The following is a 27,189-nucleotide window of genomic DNA, read 5'->3' on the forward strand; positions in this document are numbered from 1 at the left end:
AACATACCGTTTACTGCAGTCCTCTATCGATCTTTGTTTTCGAGATATTTAAATTTGAAATCAGGGAGCCTTTTTCTGGACACCCTGTATAAGCTTGACGGGAACTTCGACCTTAGGGCAATGAAAATCCCTGACTTTACAATAATTATCCTCATCACCTCTCGCTAACTTGTCTCACTGTCTAGACTTTCAATCTCCTCCTGACAGCTAGTGCTCCACTTAAACTGCGCCGAAATCTCCTCTAAAATAGGATCAATTATCTGAGAATTCAGGAGCACTCCCCCATTCTTCTTATTCAAACTCCGCCAAAATCACACTGAAACAATACATTGTCGGTACTCTTACAAGCTGAATTCCAAACTGGACTGCTGATGCAGTAGACAATCTCGCTGTCCTACGAGGCATATTCGAATTTTGCGTGAAATGGAAACCACTGTGAAAGTCCGATGTAGCTTTGCATAGATGTGTTGCGCCGTGTCTTTAGTGTGCCTATCGATCGCTTTACGTCGCCCTTTTCAGTGCAGAGTGCAAAGTGATCACGTAGAAATTCCTAAAACAACGGTGTCTCCCGTCAAGTATATGGGTCTGGTGAGAGATTTCACCTATAGTTATGCAACCCACATAACACAAATTTCATGCGTTTCTTTCTTCAAGAGAATTCTCAGCCGCATTCTGCGGGGGCAATGGAGACGCTCCTGCAGCGTTTTCGATGGGAAGTGTTTGATGACCCACAATACAGCCCTTAATTGGTTCCCTCCGATATCCATCTCTGCTCACATGAACGGTTGGCTACGAAGACCACATATTGGTAAAAACAACGAAAGGCACACCGCCATAGACAATTGGCGGAAAGCATAGGCGGCTGCTTTCTGTGACTGGGATACTGGAAAGTTTGTACAACGCTACGACGAATGTCTACGTAAGAGTGGCTACTTTTTAGAGAGGTAGCTGGAAGTTGTGGCTAACTATTCCGAATAAAAAAAATTTATTTTCATTGTGGTTTCCATTTCGCGACCGATCGGACCTTACTTTCCGAATACACGCACCAGTACGTCTATGGTGCACCGAGACACATCTCAAAGTCTCATTATCAGTTTCGAGCTGGGCTGGCCTACGCTCCAAGTAAAAACGGAACTTATAAAACGAAAATGGACTATCGGAAGTTACTTTATAAATAGCCCTTGTATTTGGACAACTGGTTCAATCGTCTTTTTCAGCTCCTACGAGCTGTCTTACTGTTATGCGTACTCGCTCCTAGGGCTCCAACTACACTGCGAAGTACAACTGATGTCACGCCGCTGTTGACACCCGAGTTCGACACCCGGTGCCGGCTATGCCGTTTTAATGATGATAGGAAGTTCATTTGTTTCCCAGGGGCTGCAACGTCGTTCAGCGAAATGCACATTTCGTTAGCGTTTTCCAGCTCAGACTGTTCACATATACTAAGAGATCTTGATAAACAGTATGCTGAATCCCGAGCCTAGCCTAAATGTCCCGATATCCACAGAAATCCATAGACTCCTGCGGAAACGTGACATCCACTGTATTTCGCTCTCGTCAGCGAAGATGAAAGATCTGCTCTGTAGTAATAAAGCTTTCTAGGTCTCCGAAAGTTGGGTGTGTACCTCATTCTATTTGAATGTGTGGCAGTTGTTACGTGGTCCAGACTGCTGGAGCCGTCGAGAGGAACTGTCAGGGACAACAGCGACACATCTGATTAAAACATTCTAAGAAATAAGCTGTTGCCGAGCAGTCCCTCGACTGTAATCATGAAATAAAATACAACAAGACTAATATAGTCGCAGTGTTATTAAGGAGTCTATCGAAATAATAATCTCACAAAACCTAATAAATTGGGACGTAGAATTGAATTTACTCAAGGCTTGGGGTACGGCTCTCAATTTATTAACATCTCGCCAACAATCACTTCCTCCACAGCTGGGTAATGATCAGAGAATGGACACTAAACGTGACTGAGGGGGCGCTGCGCTCTCCGAGAGTCGAACTCAGGCATAAATAGCGGCGCGAGACCAACATTAGTGTACAGTATGATTAGCGTCCAAGCATCAACGACGTATAACAACACACCTGGCAATACCTGAAGAAGCTGACTATGTTGGTAGTAGAAATGTGCAGAAAAGTGAAATCAACAATTCACGTCAATCCCCGAAAGCATACCATTCCGCCGATTTTTTTAAACTTTTCTCTTTATGTGTTTAGGCTAACTTATTAGAGCCTAGTATAGGTGAACACAATTTCAGAATGAATAACTACGGGATGCGCTGCTGTGAAACCGACCTTCTCAAAGCTGAATGTTAGCCAGTGTAGCCAGCGCCTGGAGATACACAGGCATGGAGATTTGTGAACACCGGAGATTTGCGGGCACAACCAATTAACGGTGCGCTGGCAGAAACACAAATTCCAGTACTTGCTTTACTTCCGAAGCAAGGGGAGAACATGGTGGTATTCAGCGTGAAAAACGCAACGTGGTTCAAATAATAGTCGGTGTTTCCTAGCCTACAAACATGCAAAAAATGTTGTTCGGCCTCAGAATATGCCTGAAATAGCAGTATATGCTTCCATTCATGACTTCGTACTACATATTTAAATCAAAATAAAAATCTGCTTTCCCAGGCTGAATTTTTTTTAATAGAAAATACTATTAAAAATTCTTAGGTAGTTTAATTTTTTGCAATAATAATTACCGTTAACATTTTGAAATGTGGTCTGCAAATGTCTCTCTGTGGCATTTCATTCATTTTAAATATTAAAACACATTTTTATCTTATCAAATTAGGTAACAGAATATTCCACATTGCAGTTGTGAAATACTGCTTCCATTTAGAACAGTATGTCGTATTTATGTAGTCAATCAGTGTCACTAAATTATCACAAATTGTGATGGAATGTAGACACCTAGCTGTAGGAATGCTTATTTAGGCACTGATCAAATTCAAAATCCCTATTCATTCAAGAATTTTGCCTGCATTCATTTATTTTTGTTGAATGGACCTCCATGCCATACGAAACAACAAGCACAAAACAAAAAAGGCGTCTTTACATTTTTCCATTAACTAAATACATTACTGCATCGGAGATATAACTGTATTTCAGGTTTTCATGACGTGATTGATGATATTAAAACATTGAGCATCATCAAATGACGTTCTTGTCATTAGAAATTTTAGTTACTCCCAACCTTCTCCAAATGTAATTTCCTCTGTAATCAACACATTTTCTTTCTCTATAGCTTCCCATAACGTCTTTAATAATTTTTCTTAGGCCGCGGTATATGTTATGTTGTGACCCACACCATTACCCCGCCGCGTAGGCCTCCCCTCCATAGCAGCAGCGTCCGGCGTAGCATACATTAAGGCGAGGTCAGCAGCAGCGTGAGCTTAGTGGTTGTCCAAAGAGACCTTCCGCAGTGGCCAGGCTTCATTGACACACCCTACTGGTCGCCAATTAGATGCAATGACGATATCATTCAACTTGGAGAACTAGCGGGTGAAAGGGGTATCATGTGATTACCACTAGAAATGATTACGAGTTATGGACCCAGTGGTGCGTCTGTACAGATTAAATGCGTTAAAACAGTAGGAGGTTAAGGTATACAGCGTGACTGAAATACCCCCACCAATGTAGTTTTATGCAACCTCCAATATGGGAGTTTCAAAAATCACGAACGGGGTTTTCATATTCTCTCGCTCGCTAGGCGCAAACTATTAATGCCAGAGACATAATGAACTGACATTTTTCATTTTGTTTTGGGATACGTTTTACTTGAGGCCAGTTTTCGACTCATTCAAAAAAAAGTTATAAAAGTAGCCTCCTCCCATACACACTTATATGCATTACGAGCTGTGGATGGTAAAGCCCAGAAATAACAATCCCATCACAAGTCTTAACTGCAATGGGCCAGTGCCCCATTCAGGAACTCAAAAGCGTACTTGCAGTACTCAATCTAGCGTCGAAAACAGGACGGATTGCCGGAATACGACATGAGCAAGAAACAGGAACAAGAGAAAATGGGTTAATTAAGTTCGGAAATCTGCAACTAATGCGCTAGAAGAAGGAAAACTTGATGAATCGAAGAGTTTTCCAAAGAGTTAAAGTGATATTAGACAGATACAATAAAGATCAGACTTAATTTATGGGAGACTACAATGCTAGAAACGGAAATATACCAACTCCAAAAATAGTAGGTGCATTTGGAGAAAATTTGTTAATGAAAATAGCAAATACTCAGAGATTTTTCCACCATTATTAATTTAAAAATTATCAATAATTTCTTTAGAAAAGGAAACATACACAAATTTCCGTAGTCAGCAAGAGGATATTGATCTGTTATAGATTATATAATAATAAATGATGGATTGAGTTTATCGAGGAGTGGATATTGGATGAGATAACCTCTAATTCGTGTCTATAATTCATATCTATGCAAAACGGAGAAAACCGAAGAAAACAATTAAGGATCAAAACGAAGAACAATTTCTTAAAGTTCATCCTTTAGAAGACTGTAGCATAAGAGATCTCTGTCAAAGGCGGATGACAAAGGAGACTTGGAAGAAGAATGCAAAAACTTAAAAACAGCCGTGTTTAAGATAGGTAAGAGTTTCTGGAGAAGAAAAGGAAATGCAGGAAACGTAGAGGAGTAACAGTTTGGATGCCAGAAGTAGAAAAAGCAATTAAAGAAAAACAATAAGCTTTCAAGATCTACTTACAAAATCCCACTAATGAGAAATGTAATGAATATAAAGAGAAGAGAAATAATGCGAAGTACATAACTCGAAAATGGCACGTAGAATCATGGGGACTATTATTAGCAATATAGTGCATGGCAGACAAACTGTCGTTCATAAAGTGATGAAATTACTCGTCAGACAAGAAAATGATCGTATACGAGTTAATAATATAGTAGAGAAATTGTGGTATGATGGACATTACCTGAACTAAATGACCAAAAGGTCTGGACGATACTGATATGAGGGAACACTGAGCTCCAAAAGCTACAAAAATAGGGAAGCCACTGGTTTAGATGAAATTAATATGGAACTGCCGAAATATGGAGGGCTATGCCTGCCTTTCAGACTTCTTCACAAATTTAATCAATGTTGGAGAAATAAGAAGACAACAAAAGATTGGCTGAGAGCCAAAGCAATATCTCTCTTTAAAAAATGCGATAAAATAAATGTAGTACCTTTACAGCCTCCTGGATTCAGCCTATAAATTATATGCCAAAATCCTGATTTCAAAACTTAAAGGTATCATGGAGAAGTTAATATCTGAGGAACAATCAGGTTTTAGAAAATGGCGATCAACTATTGACGATGTTTTTAGACTGCGACAAGTTATAGAAAAGAGATGACAGTTCAGTAAGGAAACCCATCTCGCTTTTTTGGATTTTGAGAAAGCTTTCGATAATGTTAGTAGAGAAAGCCTATGATATATCATGGCTGAACGAGGTCACTCTGATTACAGAGAATTTAGATGACCTTTAGATGGGAGTCTATAAGTTGCAGCAGGTAGCCCCAAATTACAACCCAACATTTTAGTTAGATAAAACGGAAGTACAATGACATTTCATGGCAGGCAATTAGTAAGATCTAAATTAGTTTTGAATAATAAAATCTTGGAGCAAGTGAAACCTTTTAAACGTCCAAGATTTGTAAGTGCCCGACTAAATCGGTAGCTTAATAAGGTCAGTCAAGGAAGACAAAAATTGGTCGAATGTGGGAAATAATTCGCGCAATCACAAATTATGTTACAGTGGTAGGGGTCAGTGCCATGAACAACATACTATAAATTCAGACCAGTGGGAGCTGAGTGTGGGAATAGGGGTGCGTTTGTAGGTAACTTCTGTACGCTTTTCTTGAATAACAATAAAACTATGGCCTTTAGTGAAAACATATCCCAGTCTTTCATTACATTTCCAACAGTAAGATCCTGTGCGTTTTTTTTTCGTAGGACTAATAGTTTGTGCTTAGCGAGTGAGGCAATTTGAAAATCTCGTGCCTGGTTTCTGAAGGCTAGATATAACAGTGCGGGTTTCATAAAATGGAATCGATAGGCGTAGGTAAATCACCCTGTGTGTTAGTTACAATAAGTAAGTGTTCTTTTATATGGACTAATTTTGTGTAGCTGGGACAGAACTCTTATACTGCCGCCGTCTTTGGAACCCAACCTTATCCGTGGTAGAAACTATGGAGTGACCATTTTACAACTTTGGTATTCTGTGTGCACATTAACAGCGTGTTAACAAAATAATGAAATAGCTTAATCGGTTGACATCTTGACTTCTTAAAATCATGTTTCCAAATGAAAATACAGACATAACTATTGATGGTGCCTTGAATACAGGGTGTTCGAAAATTCCTACTACAGATTTCTAGGACTTGTAGAGAGGAGTGGGCACATAACATTTTAAGCAGGAACCCGTGCTCGGGAATCACCGTGTCCGTGCTACAAGCGTTTGAACATATATTTGCTAGGTAGGTATGGGGACGTGCTTACGTTGGAACTGTCCTACGTCTATGACGTGGTTCGATCCTCATTTATGTGTCTGTGAGTGCTTGAGCAACATGGTTGAGTACATGTTTGCAAAATACACCGACAAGATCCTTCTGAATGGTGAGCTACACGATAGTGAAAGACCTGCTCGTTGTCTTTATCAATATCTTTCTCCATAACATCCGACTTCATCGCATACCCTTTCCGCCACAAATGCGTAACGGCTTCGAGAAAGGTTACCTTCACCGTCAGCAGACGCGACTGCGGTACTCCAAGGAGAAGCCCCACACCCGAAATGGAAGAGGCCGCACTGCATCGCATTGAAGACCAACCGTAAACGAGTGCAACACCCCTTTCTTTGGCTATAAGTGAGTGGAATTGTAAAATGAATAATGTACTAGTTCATGCCTAATTAACTGCTTGCACAAGTGGTCGCGTTACCAACACGTTTTCAAATGGTTGCAGTGAGGAAACTGTACGTTTCCGAACATGGGTTCCAATTCAAAATACGGGGTGATCAAAAAGTCAGTATAGATTTGAAAACTTAATAAACCACGGAATAATGTAGATAGACATGGGGTTTTATTAGGAAAAAAAACAGAGTTCACAAAATGTCCGACAGATGGCGCAGGACAGAAAAACTGCTACCGTGACGGGTGAGAGGTATGTTACAGAATCGCACCACCCCAGCCTGGCTGATAAACACCTGCTGGAACGTACGATGTGTATGCAGGAGGGCGCTCCACCCCATACTGCTAGACGCGTGAAAGATCTCCTGCGCGCGTCGTTTGCTGATGATCGTGTGCTCAGCTGCCACTTTCGTCATGCTTGGCCTCCCAGGTACCCAGACCTCAGTCCGTGCGATTATTGGCTTTGGGGCTACCTGAAGTCGTAGGTGTATCCTGATCGACCGACATCTCCAGGGATGCTGAAAGCCAACATCCGATGCCAGTGCCTCACCACAACTCTGGACATGCCTTACAGTGCTGTTCACAACATTATTCCTCAACTACCGCTATTGTTGACGAATGATGGTGGACATATTGAGCATTTCCTGTAAAGAACATCATCTTTGCTTTGTCTTACTATGTTACGCTGATTATTGCTATTCTGATCAGATGAAGCGCCATCTGTCGGACATTTTTTGAACGTTCTAATAAAACGCCATGTCATTCCAAGCATGTGTGTCAATTTGTACCTCTCTATCTACATTATTCCGTGATTGATTGAGTTTTCAAATTTATACTGACTTTTTGATCACCCGGTACTTTCCGCTCACACTCCTGCACAACACCTAGAACATTGTAACGGGAATTTCCTAACACCTTGTGTACTGAAGGACTGACAGTACAGCATTTTTAATAAATACTGAAAGAGTGAAGGCCCCATATGTACTAGCCGTGTCAGGAAAGACACGGGTTCGGTGACCTGAAAGCGGAGATATCCGGACACCGTGAGCTCGAGAAAGGCCGACCTTCGTCCCTAGGGATGGGTATCCAAATTGCCTGGCAAAGGTGGTGTCCGCAAATCTCCGTGTCCCCATTTCTCAGTCACTCTCCGGCACCCGGTACACTCGCCTCGGCTGCTGGTGTTGCTCGTAGCAGCCTGTACAGTCCACACACACAAGCACACACACAAAGCCAGTGGCCCACCTGTGTCGCCTCTCGATGCGCGCTCCGGACCGCCGCAGACCAATGGTGGAGCCGTCGGAGCCCCGCCGCGCCGCCCACGCACCGCCGGGGCTCGCAGCGCGCCGCCCCCAGCCGCCGCGGCCGCCGGCGCAGCGGCAGAGGATGCGCGTGAAGGCGAACCTGTCAGGCAAGCACCATCTGCTCCAGCAGACGCCACAACTGAAATTCTCCCCACCCGTCCTCCTCCATCATTACCGACCCCTTCGGCTGGGACACTGCCCGCAGCCATGAAGGTGGTGAATACAGATAATATTGAAAAAAAAAGAACATGGATGAATATCTGTCAGAACCCAAAACTTATCAAACAATTTGTCTTCTAAATTCACTGTATATGGTCGAGCAACGACTCCTTTCCGATCGGCTTCAAGCGCCCACAGTGCTCAGGTACCTTAGCCAACATCAGTTCCGATGTATTTATTTAATTAAACCGATCACATTACGGCCTTAAGGTCCTCTCTTACATCTCACCATTGTTTCACACATACAGTATTTTATTCATCACACTTACCTAAGAAATAACAATAATTACAATAAGAAAAACAGCAGCAAAATAAATTGAGCATCTACGAACTTACAGCATGCTGCATGTGAACAGTAGATTCGCAATTTTTGTTTAATTTCTTGATGATAGCTACACTACTGGCAATTAAAATTGCCACACCAAGAAGAAATGCAGATGATAAACGGGTATTCATTGGACAAATATATTATACAAGAACTGACATGTGGTTACATTTTCACGCAATTTGGGTGCACAGATCCTGAGAAATCAGTACACAGAACAAACACCTCTGGCCGTAATAACGGCCTTAATACGCCTGCGCATTGAGTCAAACAGAGCTTGGATGGCGTGTACAGGTACAGCTGCCCATTTAGCTTCAACATGATACCACAGTTCATCAAGGGTAGTGACTGGCATATTGTGACGAGCCAGTTGCTCGGCCACCGTTGACCAGACGTTATCAGTTGGAGAGAGATCTGGAGAATGTGCTGCCCAGGGCAGCAGTTGAACATTTTCTGTATCCAGAAAGGCCCGTACAGGACCTGCAACGTGCGGTCGTGCATTATCCTGCTGAAATGTAGGGTTAAGCAGGGATCGAATGAAGAGTAGAGCCACGGTTCGTAACACATCTGAAATGTCCACTGTTTCAAAGTGCCGTCATGCGAAAAAGAGGTAATCGAGACGTGTAACCAATGGCACCCCAGACCATCACGCCCGGTGATACGACAGCATTGCGTAGACGAATACACGCTTCCAATGTGCGTTCACCGCGATGTCGCCAAACACGGATGCGACCATCATGATGCTGTAGACAGAACCTGTATTGATCCGAAAAAGTTACGTTTTGCCATTCGTGCACCCAGGTTCGTCGTTGAGTACACCATCGCAGGCGCTCCTGTGATGCAGCGTCAAGGGTATCCGCAGCCATGGTCTCCGAGCTGATAGTCCATGCTGCTGCAAACGTCGTCGAACTGTTCGAGCAGATGGTTGTTGTCTTGCAAACGTCCCCATATGTTGACTCAGGGATTGAGACGTGGCTGCACGATCCGTTACAGCCATGCGGATAAGATGCCTGTCATCTCGACTGCTAGTGATATGAGGCCGTTGGGATCCAGCACGGCGTTCCGTATTACCCTCCCGAATCCACCGATTCCATATTCTGCTATCAGTCATTGTATGTCGATCAATGCGAGCAGCAATGTCGCAATACGAGAAACCACAATCGCTAGAGGCTTCAATCCGACCTTTATCAAAGTCGGAAACGTGATGGCACGCATTCCTCCTCCTTACACGAGGCATCACAACAACGTTTAACCAGGCAACGCCGGTCAACTGCCGTTTGTGTATGAGAAATCGGTTGGAAACTTTCCTCATGTCAGTACGTTGTAGGTGTCGCCACCGGCGCCAACCTTGTGTGAATGCTCTGAAAAGCTAATCATTTGCATATCACAGCATCTTCTTCCTGTCGGTTGAATTTCGCGTCTGTAGCACGTCATCTTCCTGGTGTAGCAATTTTAATGGCCAGTAGCGTAGTTTCGGACACCTGTGTCCATTTTCAAACCATCCGTGTCGTAAGCATCACCTTACTCTTACGATAAGAGTCGTTTGAAAATGGACACAGGTATTCGACACTAGACACCATCAAGAGTAAAAAAAATCTGTCACTAATAATACTAATAAAAACAATAATACGAGGGTCGTTGCATAAGTAATTCTACAGTTTTCTTTCTCGCCCGATTTTGGTTAGAATATGTTGAACTTGTTGTAGGACATCGTGCAATATTCTCCCTTCAACCCCTATAGTTTCATGAAGTTCCTACAGGTGGCGGCGCTATACGTAGCTTTCAAAATGACGTCTGTAACAGAAGTGCATTCCAAGCAGAGAGCTGAGTTTCTCTTGAGTGCCCCTTGTAATAATAATAATGATAGTAATAATAATAATGATAATTGCAGATGTAACAACAACTTATAGATATTTTCCGATATAGCGTATTTCCCAAGGACTACCACCTTAAAGTTGGTGGAGAGGTTTGTATCAGTGATCCACTGAGCTACACTGGCATGAGCTATACTCCCGGTAGGGTCATCCATGCAAGACAGGTCAGTTGGTGAGATTACAAACAAAGAGTAGTCCCCCCGGGGGGCTCCCGTCTTGGGATTATGTGGGTGGCAACCACATGGGGCCTTAGCTGTGTCTGACATTGCTTCCACTTACTTGTCAAAACAGAAGAAACCTTTCTTTCCTATTGGCCTCCCTTGGTCACCATACTCTTTCGTCCCCAATGGTATTAGGTTTCGAGGCCTGGGGCTGTCTTTCATTTCTCTTTTCTATTTTCCAACAGTCAAAGCTTTGCAAAGGACCCCAGAGTCTGCTCTGGCTGCCAGTTCCTGTTTGCAGGAACAAAACCGTGGGAAAGGTCCACTGAAATTTGGGAAATCAATCAGACCTAAGGATTTCAATGCAGCTCTGCCAACAAACCCTACTCCCACATTCTAGAAGGCATGAGTCGCGAGACCCCTAGACAATGTATGACACACAACAGATACAGGCTACAAAGATGGGAGGAGATGAAAGGCGAACTTATTTCCGGCGCCTTTAAATAACCGGAACATATCGGCTAAAGGAGATAACCCAGAAAGAAAATCCTGGTCTTCCTAGAAGAGAGTTGAGCAGATGGCTGGTAACCAACTCTCAGAAGACACAGACTACTCCCAGTACCCAAAGAATCCTTGGATACAAGAAGGTCTCAAAGGTAAATGACTAGCCTATGAAAAAGGACAAACGAAAATGGACAAATGGACCCATCAAAGTAGCAACCTGGAATGCGAGAGGAATTTTCCAAATGGAGGTAGAACTAGTAAATATACTAAGCGACATGAATATCGATGCTGTAGCACTCACAGAAACTAAAAAGAACTTAAGAGGAAATAAATATGTAGGGGCTTACATTATGTTCTGTAGTGGTGTTGAACAACATAAAAGAGCAAGCAGAGGTGTAGCACTAATCCTGCATAAAAAATAGGAAAAAGACATTCAAGATTGTACATACATAAGTGAAAGAATACTTACAGTCATGCTGAAACTGATAAGGGGTAACGCCAACTTTATCAGTGTATATGCATCTGAAGAAGGGAAAAAAGACATGTCTGAAAGCTTATACGAAGAACTGCAGAAGACTCTGAGTAAATACAGTGCTACTGGTCCGATTAATATGATGGATGATTTCAATGCAGAATAGGAGATATCCCAGTAACAAACGTTGTAAGTCAGTTTGGAGAACCCATGTGTAATGAAAATGGAAAATTACTAAGAGATTTTGCCACTTAAAACAATTTAAAAATCACAAACTCACTTTTTAAGAAAAAGAATGTACAGAGGTATACTTGGGCCAGCAGAGGTCTTAGATCAATAATAGACTACATCTTAGTAAATGATAAGCTAGCGGACAAAGTAAGGGATACGAGAGTTTATAGAAAACAAGAAATAGGATCAGATCATTTCTTACTAATCTCAAGAACAGATCATTTTACAAAATGGAAGAAAATAACTAAACAAGTAACAAACCAACAAGATCATAGCATTTATAAGGTATACTTGCTTGAAGAGGACAGTATCAGACACCTGTACCAAAGGAGATTTAATGAAGAACTAGCAAACTTAAAAACTAAAGACGATATAGAAGAAGAATGGCAAACTCTGAAGAATACTGTATGCAGAGTAGCAGGAGAAGCTCTCGGTAGAAAGAGAAGAATACGGAAAAGAAAAGGCCTAAAAATTTTGAATGAGGATATAATGAAAGCTGTCAAAGAAAAACAGGATGCATATAAAAAATACTTAAGCAACTCCACTATTGAGAACAAACAATACTATAAGGAGAAAAGAAATAAAGGTAAATGCGTAGCAAGGAAAGCACATCAGGATCACTGGGATAAGTTTATTTCTAATGTCGAACATGATATCCACGGAAGACAACAAATGGCATACAAGGTTTTAAAAACCTTAAACACATCAGAAAGAGAGAAAATACAAATAAATAGTACTGAAGTAGAACAGTGGATAAATCATTACAGCGAATTGTGGTATGATCATACAGCACAAGAAACTGAAATTGAATGACTAGACGAGAAAGGATTAGATGAAAGACAGTCTGACGAATAAACATCTGCACTAACATCACTTAAGAATAGAAAAGGAACAGGAAAAGACAGCATTAATGCTGAATTATTAAAATATGGAGGAATGGTGCTACACCAACGACTGCTACATCTCTTAAACGAATGTTAGAAGAAGAAGAGTATTCCCAAAGATTGGAAAACAGCTACAGTGATATCTATTTTTAAAAAAGGAGATAAAAGTTTATGCTGTAATTACAGAGGAATAAGTTTACTGGACTCAGCAAACAAGGTGTATGCTAAGATTTTAAATACAAGACTTACAAACATAGCAGAAGCAGTACTGCATGAGGAATTAATTGGTTTTAGGAAGGACGCTCCGCAATAGATGCAGTTTTTATTCGACAGCAAATAATACAAACACGGAGAGAGTATAATAAAGAAACACATATTGCTTTTATTGACTTTAAAAAAGCTCTTGACAACGCCAAAAGACAGAAACTTTGGGAAATAATGATGAATAGTGGATATACAAAGCACCTAGTAAATGCGATAAAAAGTTTATATCAAGACACAAATACCGATAGAATAACTAAAGACATACCAAATAAGAAAAGGGTACGACAAGGCTGCTGCATTTGTCTAACCTTGCTCAACATCTGTATTAATGAAATAATACATATACGGAATTCAGAATTTCAGAAATGCATCTACCTAGATAGGAACATTCTTTTAAATAATTTGCTATATGCTGATGATGAAGTGATCCTAGCAGATAAAGATGACCTTCAGAAAGGAATCTACTTGCTAAAACAAATAAGTCCAAAATTTAACATGGAAATTTCAAAAGAAAGAACTAAGACAATGGCCTTCGTGGTGAAAGAACCAATCAGAACCAAAATAGTGACAGATCAGAAGATTTTACGACAAGTAAACCATTTCAATTACCTCGGACGTGAAATGACATATGGCTACAGCAGAGCTATTGAAATTAAGCTTAGTAAATCCAGCCGGATATGTGGAACAATTAACAGAAACTTAAAAACCAAAACCAGGAAAAACAGTCAAATTAAATCTTACAAAATTGTTGCAGATCCCACACCGCTCTATAGAAGTGAGACCTGGGTGATTACCAAGAAGCAAGAAATCTGGATTCAGGCACAACAAATTAAATTCCTTGGAGGTGCTAAAGGTTGCACAAGAGAAGACAGGCTAAGAAATCAAGACATTAGAGGAGAACTGCAAATCTTTAGCCTGAATGATAAAATTCGAGATAACAGAAGAAAATGGAACGAACATCTACAAGAATGGAGAGTGAGAGACTTCCCTTAAAGGCAAGAAATTATAAGTGCCATGGGAGAAGAGAGACAGAGGAAGACCCCCGACTGTAATGGGTACCGTAACAAGAAATTCCTGCCTAATACCTGAAAGGAAGATGAAGATGAAGCGTCGGTTTCGTTCTTCATCAACAAACCTAATCTAACATTATTAAGGATTTGCTTTTTCATGGATGATGGCGTAAGGACAGAGAAATTAAGGATCAAGGTGAAGTCAACACTTATCAATAAATAGCTGACATACCCGGCATTGCCCGGGTATTCGTTTTGCCAAATTTCCTGTTAGAAATAAAAATAAAAAAATTAACTATGTTTATAGTGAAGTATCGAAACAAGTCCATTTTCATCTATTCTTTGAAACACCTTTGAAATTATGAAGCAGTAATACAAAAAAATACGAATAATGTACAAATGTAGAAGTACAGCATCCAAATTAAGAAATATGACCCTGGACAGTTACTGTACGCTGCTTCACGGCGTTTTCACCCAAAGCCGTTTGCACTTCGCAGTTAAAAGCTCTCAAAAGCGCTACCGGATGTCAGGGATTTCCTTAACCTGACTCGACAGTAGTAGTGTTTTATTAGTAAAGAGTAAATGTATTAACACTCCATGCATGATGTGGCATTTTACCATGTTTTCCAGTGTTGATGACACATCTCCTAATCTAAATGTCAATACAATTTTGTAAATACATTCAGCGGCGTATGTGGATACTATCTGCAATATTTATTGAGAATGGGGTTGGTAGCAAAGGGGCCATAAATTTAAAAGTCATACATGATGTGGCAGTTTTTCACGCATCTCATTGTTTATGAAGTATCTGTGAACTATGTGTAGTATCTTAACGCACTTTTGTAGGTGCATTTAGCGACGTATGTGGATACTACCTTAGAAGTTTACTCAGAATACAGTTAGTAGCACAGAAGTAACTCATTTAAACCGTCGTGTATGAGGCGGGTGTTTATCACGCATGTCATTATTTATGACGTCGTATCTCCTGAACTGTGATATACAGGTGGTTCTTACCTCCTCCTCCCCCCCCCCCCTTGCGATTCTGGCCTGGCACTATAGGCTCTTCAGTCCCGACGTACACCTATGTGCACATCAGGTATTTGTAGTTCCATCCTGCCAAGTGTCGGTTTACCGAATTGACACCTGATGTGCACGACTGTGCACATCATGCGGTCTCTGTTTTTGCCACTAGGTCGCGCGCAAGTCAGTTTTGGCTGGTTTTCTCGCATCCCGAAACTTCCGATCTTAAGGACAGCGTCATCTGCGACACGCGAGAAAGGTAAATTTAGTTTCAATATTAGTTTTTTTTTAAAATTGAATTGCTGTTTTGAGCATGTCCTGCTCCAAACAAGACATCAAGGAAGTGATGTGTGCATTCAATTAAAAAGATAATTTCGTAGTTTTACAAACATCGACTGTTGAATTTGAAGTACAGATTTGTGTACATCAGGTCTTAGCTCACAGAATGTAGTGGTACTAACGCTAAGACTGATCTCACTGCCAAGTCGTAATTTAAAACGTAATCTAAGTTAAAAGCTGAAAGTTTAGCTACTAATACGGTAGAGTAGGGGGAAAGTGGTTGTGGGTGTTACGGCTAGCATGATGGACATGTAATTTATTGGTCCTGGGTACTAATCTCAGTAAAAGCTCTAAAATTTTTAATTTTGTTATTAGGTTCACTTTCATTTCTTTATCAATTACTTCAACAGGTACCTTCACTTTATTTAATTTTCACTTATCAGCTCTGAGAGACGATGAAATTATGAAACTACTTGAGACGAGGGACTTGAGTACCTTGGCAGATGAAGACGACGATTCTGTTGATGAACTTCCAACTCCACCTGAACGTATTGGTGTGCCACTATTAATTCATGGATTATGTAGAAAAGGTGTTGTCAAAAAGAAGGGATGCCAGAACAAAAGTGAATGTCTTTCATTAAGTTCAGAATTCACTTGGCTCACCACTTGGTGAAGTCTTCAAAAGTTGTAGACTCACTGGTACTATCGAAAGAAATTTCTCCGAGTGTAACACAGGAGAATGTCAGCAGTTCTGATGAAGATGAGGGGCATCAAACCACACAAAACAAAGATGAATTGGGCCAAAGCCAACTAGAGAAAGCAAATGTGACAGGATTGGCCACCTTCCTGAATATATTCAGAGTATTTCTGCCTCAGGGTGTCGGCTACCAGGGTGCAAGTCACTTTGTCGCATAAAGTGTGAAAAGTGCAAACTTTATTTGTGCATATTAAAAAACAATTGTTTTGCTAAATTTCATAAACATGAGAAGTAATGTGTTCATAAAATGTAATGTCTACATAAAAAGGCGAAGTAATGTGAACATTTTTCATTTTAAATAAAAATATGAAAATACTACGAAATCGGCATTTTTTTTCTCTGTTAAGAACCAATATACACATATGTTTACATTCAATTACTCGTGATGACTGGGTGTTGTGTGATGTCCTTAGGTTAGTTAGGTTTAAGTAATTCTAAGTTCTAGGGGACTGATGACCATAGATGTTAAGTCCCATAGTGCTCAGAGCCATTTGAACCATTTGAACATTCAATTATACAAACATTATTTAAAATAAAATTTCAAAATTATCTTTTTGTGCTACTTTGAGATCAACTGCACCAAAAAAGTGACTGAAATATCTTTTCCATTCTTTGTTTATGTTCGGGACTGAAGAGAATAGGTTTCGGGACTGAAGAGAATAGGCACAAAGTTTGCTTGAAATCGCTCTAGTGGTATGGGACGAAACGTGCAAAACACACACACACCATTTTTGATCTTATGTATGGATTTCTCCTTCGGAGAATTGCTCCATTGACGGCGCACGCACCTGAAGTCTCTGGAGAAGAGTGCGTATATGCAGGGGTTGATGGCGGAGTTGCAGTAGCCGAGCCAGAAGAGCACGGAGAAGACCGGCGCCGGGATGCACTCGGCGTCGGTGCAGAAGGCGCGCACCACGTACATCGTGAAGAACGGCAGCCAGCACACGATGAAGCCGCCCACGATGATCCCCAGCGTCTTCGCAGCCTTCGTCTCCATGCGGAACCGCTTCACCTGCAACGACAGACGATATCACGTTTATAGACTAAAGTCTACACTAGGCTACGTTCTGTGTGGGCCCCAATTTGGGGTAATACTTGGAATATCTTGGAAATCTGTCGATATGTATATATATGTCATTCACAGAGAATGCGTAATTGAAAGCTTATGTTAGACCCAAAAAGTATCCGAAACGTTAACGGTAGAACCTGTAACGGTCGCTCATTCTAAGCTGACTTTATGGATACGAAGTCAGCAACCAAATAGTGCCCTGTGTCCTTTCCTAACATGGCTTAATTGCTTTACTTTTATGGACTATTAAAACTGTAAATGCAGTAAACTTCTAATATTTACGTAACTGATGTGCATACGAAAAGGTCATATGTACTGTGACTGGCGTGTGTACTCTCATTATTTAATTTCGATGTTTTTTTTATCTCTATGCAAATAATTTCCATCAGAAACTGATATTCACGTACGGCGTCATAAATGCATCCAGGCTCTCTCAGTTGTTTCTTTACGACGTTAGCGACGTCACAGATGGAAAGCAATCAGACAAGAACCAGATCTTGTGAAAGGCCATTACTCAAGTGTCTTGTTTCGCAAAGTAACACCAGTGATTCGGTTATTCAGTATGTTGTTGATTACTTTAAGGATCTTTATGTGTTGCAGCACTTGAGATACATCATAAAGAAAAGCCTCGCGCCATACCGTGTCTTTCACATCATGGAACAGTCTTCGTTACGAACAGCCCGAGACCGGAGGAGAAATCCAGAGTGGATGGAGCTGATGCGTGAAGCGTCGGCAGGTGTAGTATTTCGAAGTGCTCATTTCTGTTTTATCAAGGGGGACTAGGCTTCTAAGCCAGACGGTGGGCAGCATCAAGAGAATGAGGAGATTATTCACTCTCAAAGACGTAGCACAGTCGCAAGCGCACAGGTAAACCCACAACATCCAAAGCGAAAAACCGGCTGGTGTGTGCACTCACTGTCGGTCATTAACATTGTAGCAGGGGATGAATGAACCACACTTCTACAGCTCACTCTCTAGTCAATCCTCGCCTAAAACCACTACAAGCGACCAATCGTAGCCACTGACATTATTTTGTTCCTTTAGAGTAGAACAACTCGCGTATTAGGTAGTGGTCGTATCCCCATAAGGAGAATAGTTACTTAAGATTAAACTGGAATAATGATGCATGCAACATGGTTATTGCGAAGTTCCTGTAAAACCTCTTTGCAGATCCAGTACGGATACGAAGGGCGGTCAAAACAGTCTAAAATGCTTGTAAGGGTGTTATAGGGTACACTGTACTGAGAAGAAACTATTAAGAAAAAATTCGGTAAGTTACGTCGCTTCCGAGTTAATTAGTATTGAAGTTAGCCAATCAGGCCGTAGAGAGAGCAAATTCAGCCGGGGTGCCAGAGAAGGTATATCCAAACGTGTCCTTCGTTTGGTGTCCTAAAACCGAACAAGGGAGCGATACAGAAACTGGACATGAGACGCAAGTAAGGATCGAACCCGAGCCAAAGTCTGAAATGTCCTACATTGCTTTCATCGCTATCACAGCAACTGACACTAATTATATCTGGCAGGCCGCTTGAACCTGTGAGCGCAACGGCGAGACGGGATAATTAACTCTGAAACGGCGCAACGTATAGAATTTTTTTCTCGAGAGTTATTTCTCAGCACAAGCTACTCTGCAACACTCTTACAAGCCTTTTAGACTGTTTCTAACTACCCTACACGTTCACCACCAGTACCTTACTGCAGCCTTGGACATCTAGATAGGTTATTGACTGCTTACGACATTCCCCAACATTGTAGGAAGGGTTTGATGAAGCTCCGATGACATAATGGTTTAGTGTCCCCGATGTCGATTGACATCGATCCTGCTGAACGCTCTCATATCACTTTAAGAAGGCTGTATCCATGTTGAATCCTGATCAGACTGTAGGAGCTCTAGGTCAGATTTTAGTGGCATGAATAAGGACAGATCGTTAAAATTTATGATTTGTCATTCTTTTTATGCTAGTTCTAGTCAACCTATCGGAACTACGCTACTACGCCACTATATATGAATTAGTAATACATTTGTTCTTCAGAGGAATGTTTGATGTATTGTGAAAGTTGTATAGGAAATTCTACAGGTTCGAGTGAAGTCATAACTACATTTAATGAAGAATTGTCGACCGGTATCTTTTCGATAGGGTCTAGCACAGTGGCAATCAGTTCGAGTTACAGACTTGTTATCTAGACAGTAATACGACGGAATCAATAAATCAAAACTTATTATCATTGGGAATCTTTTTTGATTTGGCTAAGGCTTTTTACTGCTTTAACCAAAATTTCCTCACGGAAAATTTTAAATACTTTGGACAGTAGACTCAGTAGGTTCATAATTTTTGTGTCTGCTTGACGGCAAAGACGTCGTATCAGATATAGTGTTCCGGAATGTCCTACTTTGGGTAGTCTATTATTTTTTGTTATCAGGTAATGAAATATTTAGTGCTTTTTGTAAATACTAGTACGGTAATAAAATGATGTACAGGTCCTCTTACTGAAAAAGGCAGCTAATGAAATATTTTGAAACAGCAAACAGAGAAATTAAATTTTTACAAGCCTCTGAATTGGCCATGATCTCCGATTCAGTTATGGAGGGGTTGGGCGTCACAGTTTGTTGGTGTCTGCCCCCCCCCCCCCCCCCCCCGCTCCCCCTTTCACCACTCCATAATTAATTTATACTGTATAAAATCGAAATGTGTGCTCACCATAATTGGTACAATAATTGACTTAGCTCTAATATTGTGAATTCAAGTAACTACGGCTATACTAACATGTAAACTGGAGGGGGGAAATGCGATATCTGCCTGTAGTTTCAACCTAAATTCAGGAACAATTAGTATTTCTGTTCTTTTTTTCTTCGTGGTGCTTTTTTCCTGCTGTGTAGCACTTCCTCAACTTCCTGTTTTTTGCCAGGTGCACCGTGTCAGATGTATTACTGGCAGCGGGTGTGGTTAGCCTCTTCCTGGCTAGGTTGATTGCTACATCATGTCATGCCGCAGACCATCCGCGTGGGCTAGCATTCAAGAACACTACTGAAGAGGTCCTGTGAAACAAAGCTTGTGCAAATGGTTCAAATGGCTCTAAGCTCTATGGGACTTAACATCTAAAGTCACCAGTCCCCTAGACATAGAACTAATTAAACCTAACTAATCTAAGGACATCGCACACATCATGCCCGAGGTAGGATTCGAACCTGCGACCGTAGCAGCAGCGCGGTTCCGGACTGAAGCGTCTAGAACCGCTCGGCCACAGCAGCCGGCACAAAGCTTACAATTTTACAGAATTTACGATATTGCAGTGCCTGTGTTGTTAAGAAGAAACATTGGGTCGATCTTCTTAACGACTCTGACACTGCACAACCGTATTTATCTACCGATACGAGGCAGCGTCTTTCAATAAAAAATGTCTTCCCCTGTACGGGAATTACATTATGTGTGTACCACTATAGGTAGAGTCGCAAAACGCCGACATACGGAAGTTTGGGTTTGGCCGGGAGTCGTGCGAGGACAGTCAAAGCGGTTAAGGCCACCACTCGCACAAACCAGGAGATCCGGGTTCGACTCCCAGTCCGGCACAAATTTCCGTTTCCGTCATTCCCTTATGCAGCTGATGGTTATTCCTTTTCGCAACGGCGAATACATTTCATGTATTATTCAATTTATTGCCATTTTAGATACTCCTAGATATTGTGTTTTCCGAAAGTGAGCTTGGAATTTGATATTAATGTATGTAAAATGTTATTTAGGGGACAGGAGGAGGAGTAGGAGGAGGAGGAGGAGAGAGAGAGATTGGGCGAAGTGATACTCCTCCCCACCTTCCCCCCCCCCCCACCCCCCACCCCCCACCCCTCACCCCAACTTGTACCCGTTACTTTGCTCTGCATTTCTCATAGAAAGCCATAAGCACTAAAAACAGAAATACTCTATCTGTGGGATAGGAAAATGTTCGCAAGTGTAATTGAAAAATCCATGTACCAACACTAAATGAGCGGCTTAATTCAGCTATATGCAAAGCTTTTAATAAAGATACGTTAAAATGAAGCTAAATGTTACTCATCATAATGCCATTGACTAATGAGTTACTGAATCATATCTGGGATCCAGCGGAAGCGAGTAACATTGGTCAACTTTTGTACAACCATCGCGTACTGTCTCCTCTGTAACTTACAGGGATATATTTTCAGAATACAGAATCGTATCACAAGATTTGTATTTGCTGTTACTTCCAGAACATCCTGCAAATACCGCTTCAAAGAACTTAGTGCTTTGATAGTTGCTTCCCAGCTTAAATTCAGAATGGTTTTCTTTCCAGTTGTCAGTATTTGTCTTCTACAAAAAATAGAGCAGTGTGTGAATTTATGACCAGAATGGAAACCAAGCTTTACAAATACTTCAAAAAGATAACGTTGGTGTTGAAAAGAGTCCACTATATGGGCACAAATGTAATTTAATAACCTTCCAGAACATGTTAAATGTCTCGCAAGTAACGTAGCAGAGTTTACCATTAATATTGAAACTATGATAGAATCACAAGTGCAAGCGTGTTTCTTAAATGACTGAAAGGAAAGAGCAATACGATTACGTACAATTGCCGCAATAACTTGCTGAATAACGAGGGAAGAACTGATGGAAAGTGTCTTTCGTTCCGAAACTGTACCAAAATGAAGGAAAAAAAACCTCAAAACCAATTCTTAGAAAAACGATATCCGCCATTTGATACTGGTAACTAGGGGCAGCGGAGCAGAAGAATTCGCAGGACTTGTTTACAATAAGTGAGCCAGATTATAAAGGAAGCAAACGCAACATGTATGGAAAGCCAAAGCGATTGTTCTTGGCTAGAGGAACGCATCAATGCCATAGAACGATTCTCAGTCATAAAAAACAGATAAAAAATAAGGAATTGCAAATAAACATAGTTTCACTGCTTATTCTATGGAACCACGTAGAACCCTGGGAGACGGCCTCGGTGGCCATGCGGTTCTAGGCGCCTCATTCCGGAACCACGCGACTGCTACAGTCGCAGGTTCGAATCCTGCCTCGGGATGGATGTGTGTGATGTCCTTAGATTAGTTAGGTTTAAGTAGTTCTAAGTTCTAGGGGACTGATGACCTCAGATGTTAAGTCCCATAGTGCGCAGAGCCATTGAGAACCCTGGGAGCATTTAAACTGCACAAATTACAGTGTACAGAAAAATTAATTTTCATATACTAGTCCTTTATTTTCATTACACTACAACACATGTTATCATGGAAGTGAAAAACTCACAGTATATATCACCTCGTCTGAAATCTCAAAGTCGAAAGGAAATACACTCCTGGAAATGGAAAAAAGAACACATTGACACCGGTGTGTCAGACCCACCATACTTGCTCCGGACACTGCGAGAGGGCTGTACAAGCAATGATCACACGCACGGCACAGCGGACACACCAGGAACCGCGGTGTTGGCCGTCGAATGGCGCTAGCTGCGCAGCATTTGTGCACCGCCGCCGTCAGTGTCAGCCAGTTTGCCGTGGCATACGGAGCTCCATCTCAGTCTTTAACACTGGTAGCATGCCGCGACAGCGTGGACGTGAACCGTATGTGCAGTTGATGGACTTTGAGCGAGGGCGTATAGTGGGCATGCGGGAGGCCGGGTGGACGTACCGCCGAATTGCTCAACACGTGGGGCGTGAGGTCTCCACAGTACATCGATGTTGTCGCCAGTGGTCGGCGGAAGGTGCACGTGCCCGTCGACCTGGGACCGGACCGCAGCGACGCACGGATGCACGCCAAGACCGTAGGATCCTACGCAGTGCCGTAGGGGACCGCACCGCCACTTCCCAGCAAATTAGGGACACTGTTGCTCCTGGGGTATCGGCGAGGACCATTCGCAACCGTCTCCATGAAGCTGGGCTACGGTCCCGCACACCGTTAGGCCGTCTTCCGCTCACGCCACAACATCGTGCAGCCCGCCTCCAGTGGTGTCGCGACAGGCGTGAATGGAGGGACGAATGGAGACGTGTCGTCTTCAGCGATGAGAGTCGCTTCTGCCTTGGTGCCAATGATGGTCGTATGCGTGTTTGGCGCCGTGCAGGTGAGCGCCACAATCAGGACTGCATACGACCGAGGCACACAGGGCCAACACCCGGCATCATGGTGTGGGGAGCGATCTCCTACACTGGCCGTACACCACTGGTGATCGTCGAGGGGACACTGAATAGTGCACGGTACATCCAAACCGTCATCGAACCCATCGTTCTACCATTCCTAGACCGGCAAGGGAACTTGCTGTTCCAACAGGACAATGCACGTCCGCATGTATCCCGTGCCACCCAACGTGCTCTAGAAGGTGTAAGTCAACTACCCTGGCCAGCAAGATCTCCGGATCTGTCCCCCATTGAGCATGTTTGGGACTGGATGAAGCGTCGTCTCACGCGGTCTGCACGTCCAGCACGAACGCTGGTCCAACTGAGGCGCCAGGTGGAAATGGCATGGCAAGCCGTTCCACAGGACTACATCCAGCATCTCTACGATCGTCTCCATGGGAGAATAGCAGCCTGCATTGCTGCGAAAGGTGGATATACACTGTACTAGTGCCGACATTGTGCATGCTCTGTTGCCTGTGTCTATGTGCCTGTGGTTCTGTCAGTGTGATCATGTGATGTATCTGACCCCAGGAATGTGTCAATAAAGTTTCCCCTTCCTGGGACAATGAATTCACGGTGTTCTTATTTCAATTTCCAGGAGTGTAGATGTGATGCTACTGGAACAAATGATAGTGTTTTACGTGATTAGGCAGTCAATAGTCACTTTAAAAAAAAAATTTTCAGGAAAACAAGTAGCTCTTGCGTGGTAGTCATTCGAGTAGAACAAAGTGATTTGAGTCTAGATGCACATACGGTTACCAAACCTCTTATGCTAAGAAAAGTCGTCACTTCCAGGAGTTTCTTGTAACCATTTTGATGTTTTTTTAAATGAACACATATGGAAAAAGGAAAATGTGTATCAGACCGGAGCCTGAACTCTTAGTTTCCTTCGTTTGGTGAGAATTTGCCTTAACCTTTGTTTTTCTTTTTTCACTTGCTTCGTTTTCTACTTTATTTTTATTGTTGTTATCTCTATCGCAGTCTTCTTCGTTGCTTGCGATATTGCTCGTTTTTATTTGTTTGTTTCTGATGGTGTTTCTGAGAATTAATCATATTGCGTATCTCATCGAATCAGTTAGTATAAGCAAGGGACGCATGTCATCTTTCCACGGTTTAAACATATTTCATCTCTCTTCGTAAATTGATTGTTCTTACTTGAATTTAATTCAACTGTTATTGTATATGTTTTGTTTAAAAAAGGGTCTCTCCAAAGCATGCAATTTCGATAACTTGGTGCAAATAAAATAGCTTCTCTTTTTGCTGTTTCTGCCACACAGAAACTATTCTTGTATCGTTTTGTAACTTAAGGTTTTACTTAAATGTCCATGACACACGTTTAGTGGGATGGCAACTCTGCCTGCTAAAGCAGGTAATCTCTGGATATGCGAACTGACACAATTTAACAGAACAAATGAACACGTTAGCCAATCCGTGACAGTTCGTTTTCGCGTTATTTAGAAACAGACATTCTATCAGTCTTGATACTATAGAATCAAGATTAATATTATGACGGGATTAGTGACAACATTTACCTGTGATCCAAAATGAATTTCACCTCTGGCAAAGAAGATTGCAGTATCGTCGGCGGAGTGACAGGATCTGAATAGCAAGTGAGAAAAGACCGTGAAATATAAGCACTCACGAATAAAAGAAAACAGGCAAAACCGAGAAAATAAACTGACATTTTTCAGTGTCTGTGTTGGAGACCACTGCTAAGTTTGAGATATGTTGCGGTTTATGTATCAGAATTAAATTCGCGTCAGTGTTAGCAACAAATGAGTACATTACAAGGACGTTGTCACACCTAAAACCTCCACGACTGTGTACACGATATAACCTGCCCTGTTTCTTTTAGACGTAAAAAATGGGGTGAAAACGATATCCTGTTAGATGATATACGCAGATACTCTGGTCTGTATGCTCCATCAAAAGACTTTTATATAGTTTACCATCTTCTAGCATACTACATTGGCTTTTAATGACCCTAAAGTTGAGCTGTCATACACGCCAGTCATTATTATCGTTGTAGTGTGATCTGCAAAATCCTAGTTTCACAGCAGAAGTCTTTACAATGTAGCATCTGCATTAATTTACATGTGATGGAAGGCGTCATTAGCTACAAAACAAAATGAATATTCTGTAGAACTTACTTTTTGATAAGAGAATTTCTTTGGTATACACCACTTATCTGTCTTCGTTTATGATGTTCATATACAAATATATCGATTTCAGAGTTACATAACAACAGCCCTAGACGTCAGGCGTCCATATAAACATGGACGTCTGGCAGAAATGAGTAGCTGCGAGATAGATTGCGTAACGTAAATATGATCATAAATAAAGACACCTTTGTACAACATTCGAGGTATATAGTTTTAGTAAATACATCTTCACATCCAAGAGGACTATCTCGAAAGATGGAGGACAGGAAAACTACTTCCTTGCTTGTTAGACACGGGAGCAGCATTACAGAAGTACTTCACGTTTCCCCTTCGGGCGAGGTCTGTACTGGATAATACAGGCTATAAGTGGGCTATTACGAGTATTTAAAGTGGTCGTGAAGAGTCCCAGCACGCTTTGCAAGGTAAAGGTGAAAGGAGAAAGACTGCCCCATTAAACAGGGATTATGCAAATCGGGTAAATTGCCTTCGGGGTACTCTTCCTTTATCACTTTATACTGCCGGCTAGCAGGGACACCTAATCCCAGAAGAAAGCTTTGGCAATTTAAGGACTTCATCCGTCTTCAACACTGAAGTGCTTGAGTAGGATGTGAGAGAAATTTTCGCGCTGACGAAGCTATCTTTTTTGCTCAGGTAACGAATTAACCTCTCAAAAATTGAGTCAAAGATGAAAGAGATCAAGGCGTTTTATTCGTTCCTGTAACAGGAACGGCATCGAGGGAGTAGGTGCAACGGGACTGCGGAGGTTACACAGTCAAAACCCAATTTGGCTATTCTATTTGAATTCTATCAGTTACTGCAAACAGGCGGAGTTAGTGATAAAAAAAGGAACCGTTACGAAATAAAATGTTAATAACGTGTACTAATTAAGGACTTACAAGTTATATATTGTTATTATAGTCAGTGCCAAACAACCATTACTTTCATCATAACACTGGAGATGGCATTGCATATCTACATCTACATCTACATGATTACTCTGCAATTCACATTTAAGTGCTTGGCATCGAACCAAAATCATACTATCTCTCTACCATTCCACTCCCGAATAGCGCGCGGGAAAAACGAACACCTAAACACCTAAACCTTCGAGCTCTGATTTCTCTTATTTTATTTTGATGATCATTCCTACCTATGTAGGTTGAGCTCAACAAAATATTTTCGCTTTCGGAAGAGAAAGTTGGTAACTGAAATTTCGTAAATAGATCTCGCCGTGACGAAAAACGTCTTTGCTTTAGTGACTTCCATCCCAATCATATCTGCCACACTCTCTCCCCTATTATGTGATAATACAAAACGAGCTGCCCTTTTTTGCACCCTTTCGATGTCCTCCGTCAATCCCACCTGGTAAGGATCCCACACCGCGCAGCAATATTCTAACAGAGGACGAACGAGTGTAGTGTAAGCTCTCTCTTTAGTGGAATTGTTGCATCTTCTAAGTGTTCTGCCAATGAAACGCAACCTTTGGCTCGCCTTCCCCACAATATTATCTATGTGGTTTTTCCAACTGAAGTTGTTCGTAATTTTGACACCCAGGTACTTAGTTGAATTGGCAGCCTTGAGAATTGTACTATTTATCGAGTAATCGAATTCCA

At 41.7% G+C, this 27,189-nt stretch overlaps 1 protein-coding gene across 1 annotated transcript in view; it reads right to left on the reverse strand.

Annotated features, from left to right (window-relative positions):
* Nucleotides 1–8,059: 8,059 nt before the first annotated feature.
* Nucleotides 8,060–27,189, reverse strand: part of LOC124788999 (5-hydroxytryptamine receptor 1A-like) — a 197,875-nt gene continuing 178,745 nt past the window's right edge. Inside the window, exons 4-5 of the mRNA XM_047256286.1 lie at nt 16,951–17,236; nt 8,060–8,118 (exon numbers count right to left, since the gene is read on the reverse strand). Of these exons, the coding sequence (XP_047112242.1) occupies nt 8,060–8,118; nt 16,951–17,236 (345 nt within the window). The remainder of the gene's footprint in view (nt 8,119–16,950; nt 17,237–27,189) is intronic.

This window comes from Schistocerca piceifrons, chromosome 3 (assembly GCF_021461385.2).
Source record: "Schistocerca piceifrons isolate TAMUIC-IGC-003096 chromosome 3, iqSchPice1.1, whole genome shotgun sequence".
NCBI classification, from domain to species: domain Eukaryota; kingdom Metazoa; phylum Arthropoda; class Insecta; order Orthoptera; family Acrididae; genus Schistocerca; species Schistocerca piceifrons.